This window comes from Cnephaeus nilssonii (genome assembly GCF_951640355.1).
Source record: "Cnephaeus nilssonii genome assembly, chromosome: 24".
NCBI lineage: Eukaryota > Metazoa > Chordata > Mammalia > Chiroptera > Vespertilionidae > Cnephaeus > Cnephaeus nilssonii.
In genome coordinates, this window is record NC_137095.1 from 11,709,332 (window position 1) to 11,723,043 (window position 13,712).

At 47.6% G+C, this 13,712-nt stretch overlaps 2 protein-coding genes across 2 annotated transcripts in view; one reads left to right on the plus strand and one right to left on the minus strand.

Moving 5' to 3' along the window:
• Positions 1–5,749: 5,749 nt before the first annotated feature.
• On the minus strand, positions 5,750–6,223 carry LOC307095089 (large ribosomal subunit protein uL23-like; the record flags this gene model as incomplete). Its single annotated transcript, XM_079764263.1, has 1 exon — positions 5,750–6,223. The coding sequence occupies exon 1, from the start codon at positions 6,215–6,217 to the stop codon at positions 5,750–5,752; it is 468 nt and encodes a 155-aa protein (XP_079620389.1). The 5' UTR covers positions 6,218–6,223.
• Positions 6,224–8,438: 2,215 nt separating this feature from the next.
• The window catches only part of FAM174B (family with sequence similarity 174 member B), a 37,189-nt gene continuing 31,915 nt past the window's right edge, over positions 8,439–13,712 (plus strand). Inside the window, exons 1-2 of the mRNA XM_079763934.1 lie at positions 8,439–8,556; positions 12,952–13,122. The gene's annotated coding sequence lies outside the window, so the exon portion shown is untranslated. The remainder of the gene's footprint in view (positions 8,557–12,951; positions 13,123–13,712) is intronic.

Genomic DNA, 13,712 nt, shown 5'->3' on the forward strand with positions numbered 1-13,712 from the left:
AGCAAGAAGTATTTTGAAATAGTGCTCTAGGTTCACCGAGAAGCCAGGAAGTTTGGGAGGAGAGAGGTCAGGGCAGGACACGGGGCCTTTTCCTTTCAAGGAGCCGGTGGTAACTGTGCAGGATGATTGCTCTTGGATCTTTGCCACGAGATTTGTTTACTGTGCAGGAACAGTCCCTAAAGGAAGAGATAGTATCTGCGCAGGGCAGTCGGAGAGCAGCAGAAACAGGCCGGCTCACCGAGGAGGCTTGAGCTGGGGAGGGCCGGCTGATGGGGCAGGAGCGCAGAGAGGAAGGGACGGGCTGGCCCAGAAGGAAGGGCAGAGACCAGGGCTGAGGATGCTATCTCAGATGGTACCAGGGGCTGCCAGATGTGATGCTGCTAAGAAACTCTTCACGAGGGACAAGAGCTGCTGTAGAAGGTCCCTCAGCCATTCGGAGGGGCTGAGGAGTGGGGCCTGGGAGACCCCTTCTGGGGAGGCAGCGTCCCCTCTTCTTTCCATTCAGGAAGATGCTCAGCCCCACTTTTGCGCAGGTCAAACACTCACCACTCAGCAGAGAACTTGAAAAGCATCCATAAAAGAGACATCGAGGATGTTGTGGGCCGTAAACCTCAAAGATGAATTTTCCTATCACGTTTTACGAGCATGAGTTGTAAAGCCTTCATGATGCCGGGCTGCCCCTCTGCGGGCCCCACGAGCTTCCTGCCGAAGTGATGATTGGTGTTAACTCAGCCAGAAGACCTTGGATGATGCACGCACGGCGCCTTAACCTACGGAACCGGTAGAGGTGATTATTTTTTCATGGATGCACAGGAAGATTTTGCTGTCTTTCTTGAACTTCCTTGTTTGTAGATGGGATCCTCTATGGGGAACTTCGGGGGGGATCCCAAGTAGGCAGGAGATGTGTGGTCCCCAACAGTACCCTAAGACGCTGAAGGTTAGAGAGAAAGATGAAATTAAGATGTGGATTTGTTTCATTTTCTTTTGGTGTAATTATTTGAATAGATAACACAGTCACTGTATGGACAAATATGCAACAAAAAGTTACCCCAACTACCAGTATCTGTCCCCTCCTCCCACAGGTAAGTACTTTCTGTACCCACTTTCACAGTTTCTCATGCATATAAAATTCAGAGACATTCTTTTTTATTTATTTAATATTTTATTGATTTTTTACAGAGAGGAAGGGAGAGGGATAGAGAGACAGAAACATCGATGAGAGAGAAACATCGATCAGCTGCCTCCTGCACACTGCCCACTGGGTATGTGCCTGCAACCAAGGTACATGCCCTTGACCGGAATCGAACCTGGAACCCTTGAGTCTGCAGGACGACGCTCTATCCACTGAGCCAAACTGGTCAGGGCCAGAGACACATTCTTAATGCCCACCTTGTTTTTATTTTGTATTATTTTTAAAAATATATTTTATTGATTTTTTACAGAGAGGAAGGGAGAGGGATAGAGAGTTAGAAACATCGATGAGAGAGAAACATTGATCAGCTGCCTCCTGCACACCTCCCACGGGGGATGTGCCCGCAACCAAGGTATATGCCCTTGACCGGAATCGAAACCTGGGACCCTTGAGTCCGCAGGCCGACACTCTATCCACTGAGCCAAACCGCTTTTGGCCCCACCTTGTTTTTAAAACTAAAGATAATATTTTATAATACTGTTTCATATCTTGCTTTTTCCACTGAATACGTCTGGGAGATGGGTTTTGAAGGAACCTCTGTGGAAGGAAGGGAGTGAGGTGAACAAAACTGCAGATTGCTAAGCCAGATAAAGGCTTTGGGGTTGTTTGCCCAAATCTGTTAAGTTTACAGAGTGGGCACCCAAACCCGAGCCCCTTTGAGGCTTTACTCAAGGTCATCCAGTGGCCTCTAGCACTTGAAAATAATTCCTTAATTTACAAAAGCAAAGTGTCTTTTGTCAAGTGGACAGTTAAATGAAACACAAGCCTTCATTTTCGGCCTAATAACCCAAAAGCTTCCCACTGCCCTAAATTAAATAAACCTCATTAAGGAATGGGTTTTTTTGTTGCAAGAAGCCACAGCGCATGGCCTGTTTTCCTCCTGCCCAGAAGGACAGCAGCAATCGGAGCTCGTGGCTTAGGCAGTGATTTTCCGTGCCTTCTCTGTGCTCAAGACGCTAAAGATCCAGCTCCCACACTCACCTAGGGCTCCCTTCTGCCTTTCCCGAGAGAGGTGACGAGGACTCCTGAACCTGTGGGATGAATTCAGGCCAACTCTAGAACAAGGGGTAGATTTGCAAAAGTGGAGCAGACTCAAAGCCTGGGGTGGGGGGCAGGGACCTTAGAAGGGGTCATTGGGGGAAGAAAGGGGACATATGTAATACTTTCAACAATAAAGGTAAAAATAAAAAAGTGGAGCCGACTAAACCCCATCTACTATGGTCACATGATTTCTCCGGGGACTGTGTCCTCTTAAGGGCACATAGCCCCAGACAATGGGCCTGCACCAGGCTTGGAGACCTGGTTCTCCCTCCGTTGGCCTTGTTTCTGTGTCGGAGCAAGCGTGACCTGAAAAAGACCTGCTCAGTCACACTGTTCACCTGGCTTGGCCTCAGAGTTGGCTCACTCTCCCTTTGTCATCGTGGGCCTTTGTGTGAAACAGGCCTGGCCGTTCCCTGTGTGCGTGGGCAGGCCTTACGTGATAGATGCTATGTCAGATCTGCTCCATGTGTGTGACGCCTCTAGCTCGGTGCCTGGCACACAGAGGTCCCCCAGGAGCAAATCCTGAGCCACAGTGAAGAGCTGGGGGAAACGAGACGGGCAGGCGGGCAGCCAGGAAGCGGTGTTGCGAAGCCAGCTCCCACCCTGGGCGGCTGGGGCTCGATCCTGTGGGAAACGTGGGCTGGGATAGAGAATGATCCCACCTGAAGGGTGAGGGTGCTGGGGTATTTATACTACAGGTGCCAGTGGCCGGTTGAGGCTGGTGGGCGCTGATTCCTCCAGGGCCTGCAGATCTTCTGCAGCTTTGAGAGCGCCCTCAGGCACAGATGACACTGGCGGTTGGCAGTCAGCCAGAGCGCGGTCCACAGGTTTGGGCACGGCATGGATAGTAGCCCCCACATCATTAACGTTATTCTTTCCCTCTCGCTTCTGTCTTACATCCTGCCTCGGTGTTAGAGTTTGTCTTACAGACTTGACGCATTTCCAGCCACCAGCTCTCAATCGAGAGTCTGTACTAGTATCTTCCTTAATTTGTCTCAAGTGCCACCACACCCTGGCTGTGACATTGGTGTTTTTTAAATTTCTTGCAGAAATGAGCTAGAATGCAACACTGTGGATCTGGCACATTCCATCTGCCCACCAGGATGCAGCCTGGGAGCGGATTGCATTGATGCTTTAAGAACGGGACTTCTCGGCGTTCCCTGGGAGAGAGTAAGCAGCTTGCCCAAGGTCACACAGCTTGCCCAAGGTCACACAGCTTGCGCATGGCCTGTCTGGCTGCAGAGCCTGAGCCGTTTCACTGGAGTCTGCTTTGAGGTGTCCTGTGTGGCCCTGGCTCTGTGCAGGTGGTGTTGGTCTTGGGGACATCTCTTGTGAGCTGCTGTCCTGGGGAGCTCCATGCCTCCCACCTCGACTCCAAAGGGCTGTGGGTCGGCTGCCTCAGGAACACACATGGGGGAGCACTACTAAGCCCAGTTTTCCCATGAGGTCCGTGGGGCTCAGAGGTTGAGAGGCCTGCAGTTGGCCCCCCATGGTTGAGAGACGGAGGGGGCCCTGGTCCTTTGATTCTCCAAGCAGTGTGTTTCCACTGTGTTTGGGGTTTGGTCAAACAGGCATGCCCACCCACTGCTGGGTGCGTGCAAACTGGGGACATCCCAGTGGTGGACAAGATGGTTATTATCCATCAAAATTCCAAATGTGCATGGCCATATACTCAGTAATCCCACTCACAGGAGGTTATCACACTCACGTGTGAAAAATGGCTTGTCCGTTTAGCGGGTCCCTGCATCACTGTGCTAGTTTGGAACTCGCCTAAATGACCACCAGTAGGAGACGGGCTGAAACAGGAGTTAGACAGAGTTACAGGTTCGTGCCATGAGCTGCCATGCAGGCTTGAGAAAATGAGGAAGCTCAGTGTGTATTGGTTAGAGACAAAAGCCCCCGGAGCAGAACAGTGTGTTCATTGTGCCGTAACTTGTGTAGAGAAAGACAATGTGTGTCTATTGGATGACTTACCAGTGTCTCCGGCAGGAGACCCAGGAAATAGGAGACCCAACATTGATTGCCTTGCAGAAGGGAGCTGGGGGGCTGGGGTTGAGGGGGATAAAGGAGGCTTTTTCCATATACCCTTTAGTATCTTTTGAATGTCAAATGATATGGCTATATTGAATAGCTGCTCAAAAATAAATACAATTAGAAATTCTGTGGGTTCTTTTTGCCATATTGCATCTCACCCTGAAATCTAAGTTTCCTTATTTGTAAAAGGAGGAAAATGATACTTATTTCAGGGAGTGAGGACCCCTGTGTGTGTTTGTTTATGGCACTTACCGCTACCCTTACCGATTTAATTTTAGGAGCCTTGACTTGGTCTGTCTGCTGCTGGAGACGAGAACTGTGAGGTCAGGTCCTGGGAGTCACTCGCTCAGCACTCTACCTCTGGGACCTGCATTTGGTGAGTGCTAAACAAAAATATTTGTGGGATAAATAAAAAATTGAGAATACTCTGTTCATTAGAACATGTTCTTTGTGTCTTTGTTATTATTACTTATAGCATCAAATTGCAAGAGGCAGCGGTACATATAGACTTGGATGGTCTAGGTTCAAATCTCAGCTTTGCCGCTTATTAGCTGTGTGACTGTGGGCAAGTCACTGAACCTCTCTGTGCTCCAGGTTCCTCATTAGCAAATGGGGAGCTGTGGAAGGACCTAGCGCATAGGATTGCTGCAGGGATACAAAGAGCGCATACATCTTAGAACATCACCAGACACTGTCAATGCGAGGTATGATTACTTGCCATGACTTGGAGACTTTTCCCATTATAAACACTGATCTCTGGCAGAACTTCTTCCAGAATTTGGGAAGACCTTTAGAAGAGTAGGAAAACGTCTTTGCTTGTTTCCTCTTTGAAGTCTTCCTTTCCTGGGACATTAAGGAGGCCCTGAAGAGTCTATCTTATTTTTTAAGAGAACATCATCTCAGGAATAAAGGCTTCCTAATTTTGAGGACAGTTGGCTCCCAGGGGATTGGGCAGGCGTTGTAGATGGGGATCTTTGTTTCTTTCCTTTCTTGATGTCCCCAAGTCCTCGAAAGAAACCCCTCAACTCCCTGCTGGCCTTTCCTGGAAAGCCATGCCCTACTACTTTCTCCCAAGGTGCAGCGTGGTTGGGGTTTGTTAAAGCCCTGGCGCCTGTCCAGCCTCTCCCTCCATGGACCTGGGGGAGAGGAAGCCGGCCCGGGAGTCCCAGAGTGCAGCAGGACGCCTTGGAAACCCTCTGCTTTCTGTGTGAGCCACTGTGAAGAGCACTTGCTGCAAGCTTCCTGGAAATTGTGGCTTGAGTGGCCTTGATGGGGACCCACAAAGGAGGTAGACAGCTCCTTAGGAAGTGGGGCTGGGTCCCTGGGGATCTTGGCTGAGCTGATCCAAGTGCATTGGAGGGAGGCTGTGAGGATAGTTGTCAGCATCCTTCTGCATTCTGTCGGTGTTCTTAGCCCCTTGTGTTTCTTTTCTTTTCTTCAGTGTAAAATTTTTATATTTAGAATTAGGCAGCTGGACTCAGTTTAGATGATTCCAATTTTGTTGGCAACATCCAAAACATCATAGTCAGGAGCCAGTCGAACATAAGCCTTCTTCTCGCCATCAGGCCTGATCAGGGTGTTGACCTTGGCCACATCAATGTCATAGAGCTTCTTCACAGCCTGTTTGATCTGGTGCTTGTTGGTCTTGACATCCACAATGAACACAAGTGTATTATTGTCTCCTATCTTCTTCATGGCTGACTCGGTAGTCAGGGGGAACTTGATGATGGCATAGTGGTCAAGCTTGTTTCTCCTGGGTGCGCTCTTCCGAGGATATTTAGGCTGCCTCCGGAGCCTTAGTGTCTTTGGCCGTCGGAAGGTGGGTGACATGCAGATCTTTTTTGTGTGGCTGTGGACGCTTTTCAACACTGCTTTCTTTGCCTTCAAAGCCTTTGCTTTGGCTTCGGCTTTGGGAGAGGCAGGGGCTTCCTTCTTAGCTTTCGGCACCATCTTCGTAAAAAGGCAGCCCCTTGCGTTTCTGAGTGCTCGCCCATCTCTGCAGGTCGGGGGATGCAGCCACTGCCTGCTGCCCCGCCCTCCTGAGTGCTTTCATCTCAAGGATTGCTCTGCAGTCACCATGCTTCAGGGTGATGCTGGGAAGTTCTCCTGCCGCTGGGAGCCTGGGTGCTGGTGGGAGCTGGCTCATTAGTGCCAGGCATCCTGCGCGGCGTGCTGTGCGCCTTTGAAGTGTGTCCTTGAGAAGGCGCAGCTGCCTTGGGTTGGCTCACTGGACCTGACCAGGTGGCCATGGCAGACAAGCCCAGGAGCTCAGCACACCGCTGCCCCGGCTCAGAGGCCGCAATGAATCTGCTTTCTTTCCAGGAATCTCGAGGCATGTTTGCTTTTCATCTCGTTTCCTGACACAGAATAACATCTTCTCCCAGGAAAATGAAACCTCAGTGTTCCCTCCCTCGCCCCGCACCCCATGCAGCGCAGCCATATGGAAACAGCAGTAAACAAAATCACCAGAGTGTTTCAAAAACTGAAGGCAGGACAGCGAGTTGGCAGCAGCCTGAAGGGGAGAGAAGAAACCCAACCTCTTCAAATCTTAGGATTTTAGCATCTTATCTGCTGGATCCTGGGGGCAGGATGGAGAAAGAGCCGAATGTCTGACGGGACTGTTTCTCTTTGTTTTGAAGTCCCCATCCCCCAGAGGTCATGAAAAAGAAACCAGAGCTTGATCTTCCAAAAATAGGAAAAAGCCAAAACAAACAAACAAACAAACAAACATACAAACAAAACACACACACCTCCCAGCCTCCTCTCTTTGCACTCCACCTCCTAAGACCAAAACACAAAGTCAAGGCCACAAATTGGTAGATTGCAGGCTGTATCTGGCTTGCTGTTGTGTTTTGTTTGGCTCACACAGTATTTTCTCCCCCCTTAAACTTGAGCCAACGGTTAAACAATGGGAGATTTCAAAGAGAAATCCAGAAAATCTGGAGATGCTGAGCCCATACGCTGATGCAAAACCAGATGGAGCCCGGAAGTTGCAAGGGGCTCGTCAGCCCTTAGCATCTCGCTGCCTGTTGTCTTAGTGGGTCTCTGACCCCTGGAGGCGCCTGAGTCTGCCTCTGATGTAAAATAGCTGGCAACCATCTGCTGTTGCATTGTTTTTCTGGATTAAGCTTTCTGGAGCAGTAGGGTATGGTTCTACTATTCTTAGATTCTTCTCCAGATTTGCCTCACCCTCACCCCGCCCCCCCCAACTCCTCTGACTGTTTTTATAACCCTCTTTCTGTATTTATATTAAGCCTGGAGGGTAAGCTTCCATTTGAGTCTCTCTGCCAAGACCCTGGCTTAAAGAATTCTGCTATTTGACTTTAAATTATAAGGCTTTGTGAATTTATGAATATCCTGACTCGAATGGTATTGAGAAAGTGAGGAAGTGTGTAGATGTGTAAACTATGGCATTTTCCCTCAATTTGTAATGGAAGTTTCAGATTTGTTCTATAGCCTTGGGCTGTGTCAGCTTAGCAATATTTAAAAAATTTATATTTTAACCGAAGTTGACACAATATTATGTTAGTTTTAGGTGTACAACATCGTGATTAGACATTTACACCTTACAGAGGGATCGTTATGACAGTAGTTTGTTCAAGGAATTTGCCTGTTTCATCTAAGTTGTACTTTTTGGCAAAGAATTGCTCATAAAATACCTTTCACTGTCTGTAGGATCTGCAGTCGTGTCCCTCCCTCATTTTTTTTTTTTTTTAATTTTTTTTTTTTTAAATATATTTTATTGATTTTTCACAGAGAGGAAGAGAGAGGGATAGAGAGCTAGAAACATCAATGATAAGGAAACATCAATCAGCCGCCTCCTGCACAACCCGTACTGGGGATGTGCCCACAACCAAGGTACATGCCCCTGACCGGAATCGAACCTGGGACCTTTCAGTCCGCAGGTCGACGCTCTATCCACTGAGCCAAACCGGTTTCGGCACCCCTCCCTCATTTTTGATACTGGAATTTGTGCCTCCTTTCTTTTGTAATGTTTTATCTAACTAGATGGTTCTTAATATAGCTGTTCTTTGGATATGTCCCTGCAGCCACACAGACTATCTGTACCAGCCTAGATTCCTCAGTGGCCTCTTTTTTTTTTTTTTAAAGGCACCAACCACATCCTGGACCATATTGCAGACACCAGTGGGCCAGCCAGTCACTGCTCAGAGAGTGCTGTGCCCTCCTCCCCCCTGGCATGCAGCCCGGCCACATGCCTGGGGTTTCTGGTTCTCCTGAACACACAGAAGCACCTCTGTGGTTACGGGATCTGGGAACTGCACGTTGAGGTGAGGTTTACCCTGTGGGGCGAACATTGACTAATGGGGAACAGGAGCAGGGGTGTGACCAGGGCCGGGACTAGGGTGAGGTGAGGGAGGCATTGATGGCCCAAAGCAATAAGTCCCCCACGCAGGCCCCGCCTGTACTCCAGCCGCCTCTCTTTTCTCACCCTTTCTCCGCCCTGGAGTTGGCAGGTTAAGCTCCCCTCTTTCCTTCTCCCATGGACGGCTCTCTGAGGGCCAGTTTCGCCCCACGTGTGGAGCGAATCCACCTGGCTGTTGACCTGTGTGTCTCGTTGTGGCTTGTTGTGAACTTCGTACAGCTTCCCTCCTTTCTCCAGCCCCTTCTTTTTCCTCACCCAGGGACAGCATGCCCCAAATACAGTGTAAACCCTTAATCCTTGCCTCAGGCTTTGTTCCTTTTTTTTTTTTATAATATATTTTATTGATTTTTTTACAGAGAGAAAGGGAGAGGGATAGAGAGTCAGAAACACTGATGAGAGAAAAACATTGATCAGCTGCCTCCTGCACACTCCCTACTGGGGATGTGCCCGCAACCAAGGTACATGCCCTTGACTGGAATCGAACCTGGGCCCCTTCAGTCCGTAGGCCGACGCTCTATCCACTGAGCCAAACCAGTTAGGGCTCAGGCTTTGTTCTTTAAAGAACCTGGGCAAAGACAGCATGAAAGTCAAGAGCAGAACACCAGATGAATTTGACTTTTCATTTGCATTTTTACCTTTTAATGAGGTATTGTAATAGAAAACAATTACGCTTTTAAAAAATATATTGTATTGATTTTAGAGAGGAAGGGAGAGGGAGAGAGAGAGAGAAACTTCATCAATGATGAGAGAGAATCATTGATCGGCTGCCTCCTGCACACCCCACACTGGGGATTGAGCTCACAATCTAGGCATGTGCCCTTGACTGGAATCGAACCTGGGACCCTTCAATCTGTAGGCCGATGCTCTATCCACTGAGCCAAACCAGCTAGGGCTAATTAATGCTTTTTTTGAAAAAAAGTAGAGGCCATTAACTGGATGTTCTCAGGTAGAATTTGCCGTTTTCTTAGATCTATTTGTCTTTTTCTTTTAAATTGAGCAACCATTGAGGCATCAGGCCATTTCATGTAAAAATCCAGATTTTTCCCTCCTTTAGGAACACTGGAAGACCTGGCCCTGTTAGATGGGGCGGCGTGCCCAGTGAGGAGCGTGCCCCTCTCTCCCCATGTGTGGAATACACCTGGCTCCCGCAGGCTTTGGAGTCGAAATCTCCAGAGTAAAGGGAAATTCAGCTAGAAGTCTTGTTGGGATAGGAATCACTTCTCAGAGGCTTATGTCAATGGTGGCTAATGGCTTATAGATTCTGAATCATCTGGCCCGGTAGAAGTGTTCTTTGATCGATGGCAGGAGTCAGATCAAATACTACGGAGCATGTGCCAGGTCCCCTCCTGTTTATGCTGGGCACACTCACCCTGACAAAGTGACGGCCTCTTGAGAGCTCCGGAATCGTTAGGAGAGGGATCTATCAGCTTAGCACCAGCAGCACTGTGAGGAAACTTGGCAACAAAGCCTCTGAGAACTAGGATGTACATTACATATATAGTGTTTGTAATGTATATATACTACATAGTAGCATATGTTTAATATTATACTATATACTACATATTAATAGCATACACAGGGTTTGTAATGTATATATACTAGCATCCTATCTAATAATAGAGTAACATGTAAATTACCATCACTCCGCTATGCCCACGATTGGGCGGTAGGAGGCTGGGGGGCGGGACTCGGGGTGGCCTATCCGGCCATTGAGAGGCACGGATCCGCTGCCACTGAGGGGGGCTACCCTGCTGTTGACAGGCGCAGGGGGCGGGACTCCCGCCCCCTGTGCCTCTCAACGGCCAGATCCGCGGCCGCTGAGGGGGTCTGCCGCGGACACCCAGTTGCGCCTCTCAACGGCAGGGTAGCCAGGTGTCCGCGGCAGTCCCCCTCAGTGGCCTCTCAACAGCAGGGTAGCCCCCCTCAGTGGCCGCGGACCATCATAAGCGTGGGAGCTGGGTGCCTGTCTGCTCCAGCACCAGGCTCCACCGCGAAAAGCGAAAGCGTGTAGGGGACCCTACACGTGCATGATTCAATCATGCACTGGGCCTCTAGTATATAATATTATGCTATATACTACATATTAATAGTATATACTAGCATACACTATATACTACCATATGTAATATACTATACTAGTATATGAGTAGTATATACTAGCATACGCTGTATACTAGCACATATATAATATTAAACCATATACTATATGTTATCTAGTGTGTTCTAGTATATAAACTATATGTATGTTATGTATTGCATATAATACTATATATGTGTGTCAGCATATATATAGTCTGTATGTATGTGTGTGTGTATATGTGTGTGTGTATATATGTATATATATATTCCAAGAGGCATCAAAAAATCCATACAATACTTGTATGGATTTTTTGATGCCTCTTGGAATGTAAAACACTGAGCCACTGGCTCCAGGTTGCTGGCCCTGGTTGTAAATTGCTGGCCAATAAAACGATGCTTATCTCAGGATGTGCTCTATTCTATCTCTTTGTCAGGCTTTCTCATTTCCTTCCTCTTCTTGGTTTCAGACGCTAGGTCCTGGCTGTCTTCCATAAGCAACTAAGCTGAGTAGTAGGGAAACAGCATGTGGAAACTAGCAGATTATTCTGTCACTTCTTCTCAATGACTGACACCCTACCTTCTTACACTTGAATGGTACTTGAATATTTTTAAAGTGCTCTTACAGTTTTCATTTCATTAGATCCCTCTAAGAGACCTGTGTACCAAATGTGCATTATTAACCGGTACACCAAGTATGCATTATTAACCGGTACACCAAGTGTGCATTATTAACCGGTACACCTGGTATAGGATAGAGCAGACAGCACCTCGATATAAGATGCAAAGTGAGTCCCAGTGAGGCTAAGTGATTTGTCCTTTACGGGTCAGCAGGGCAGTCAAAGAGCAGGGGCTCGGGCCCAGGTCTTCAGTGTTTTCCCACTCAATCTCCCACCTGTCAAATGGGGGCATTATCTAGTTTAATTCCTCAGCCAGGACTGATGGAAGCAGTATTTTTAAAAATTATGGGATACAACCCAGTAGTGAAATCAATTTAATGGGGGCAACCAGTTTTTACAAATGAAATAGAATAGATCATATCAAAGCACACCTCATATAAGGATAAATCCTGTTTGGTAAAACTTTCTACATAAGTGTGCTGCTAATATGGTTTTCCAGGCTCTGGTTTTTCTTGGTCGGGAACAGGGTCACATCCCTTAAGATATACACTGAGTGGCCAGATTATTATGATCTCTGAACGCATAGTAATCTGGCCACTCAGTGTATATATAAATATATATATTAGAGGCCCGGTGCATGAATTCATGCATGAGTGAGGTCCGGCCAGCCTGGCGAGGGGGAGGGGACATGGTCGGTTGGCCGGCCTGCCTGCTGGTCGAACTCCTGGTCGAGAGGACAATTTGCATATTAGCCTTTTATTATATAGGATATACACTGAGTGGCCAGATTACTATGCGTTCAGAGATCATAATAATCTGGCCACTCAGTGTAGATTTTGGAAGTTGTGAAGCCTCAGCAGGTGCTATTTGACCTGAGTTTTGAGGAGGTTATTTCAGGGACAGATTGCTGGGACGTGTTGCTCTTGCATATCTGATAGTCTAGGGCAGGAATGCACCTCACAGATGACAGGCACGCCAAGTGCCTACAATATTGGACTAAAAACAAACAAACACAAACAGGAAGACAGGGCATCCTTGCTTAGAAAGGCCAGAACCAAAAAGATCAGCAGCTACTAGCTACTAGCACAATGCTAACATGATCTTAAAGAAGGAGTAACATTTGAGTACTCTGCTCTGAGCACCCAATAAGTGCATGGACCTCAGGGCAAATGGGGGCAGAGCCTGTGCTGGGCAGAAACCTGGGGCAGGAAGAGGGCAGAAGCAGATATAATTCAAGGAGTAAATGTGACTTAATGGCCGAGAAGGAGGACAAGGCCAGTCCTCAGAGGGCTGTATCATGACTCAAGGGAGTAGTTAAGGGGTGGAGGAGTGTAGGACAAGTCAGCACACAGTGACCACGAACAAAGGGAGGGTGCTGAGAAGTGAGAGTTTCTCAGCCGGCGCTGCCCAGAGGGCTTCCAGGCGCTCTGCACTGAATATCTGGACAAATGGTTACAAGTGTGAAGGATTACGTAGTCGATTTACACCGGGTCACTGAGAAAACCCAATAAAACAAAAGGCAATCAATCAAAAAAGGTGGTTAATAAAACATAAATACACTTTAACATGAAGCACTCTTTCTAATTGATTGCCTGTTTGACCAGCTTTTCTTGCAGATGCTCAGTGGGAGAATCGTATCCTCATAAATCATCGTCAAAGGGAGCATATTCTTTTAAGGATGTAGACGTTTCCAACTGTGGTTTTTACTACATACGGCAGTTTTTCCCTCTGTTGGACCCTAGCTCTGAGGTGGCAGTGGAAGACAATGAGAACACGTGAGAATTTACAAACATTTGTTTTACGTAAAGATTTTCAACTGGCAACCTAAAGAACAATGATAATGGAGTTGATAACAATGGTGACATGGTGATAGATTGCTTGTGTATATAAAGGCTTGTGTATATAACTGTAGAGGAAAAGTCATAAAATGACTTGGGATCTATAAAGAAATAGAGGCAGGGGGTGGGGAGGCAGAGGCGGGCTAGTGAGATTGAAAGATAGAGATACAGAGAAAGAGAAGAAGGAGGAGGAGGAGGAAGAAGAGGAGAGGAGGGGAGGGGATGAGGGAAGGGAAGGAGAGGAGAGGAGAGGAAGAGAAGGGGAGGAGGAGAGGAGGGAAGGAGAGAATTGGGAAGACCAGAGAGAAAGAGTATGATTTACTTTTCCTGGTCAACCTTCTTTAGTCCTCTTGGTAACTTTTCTCCACCCAGCAATGAACCCCATAAGCAGCACTAAATATTTCTATACAGTTAAAATATGTGAATAAACGTAAGTATGTATGTAAATAATTATATGAACCATACATATGTGCATATACAGGACTCTTAACAGAAAGGACAGTGATGGCGTTCTGGTCCTGCATGCA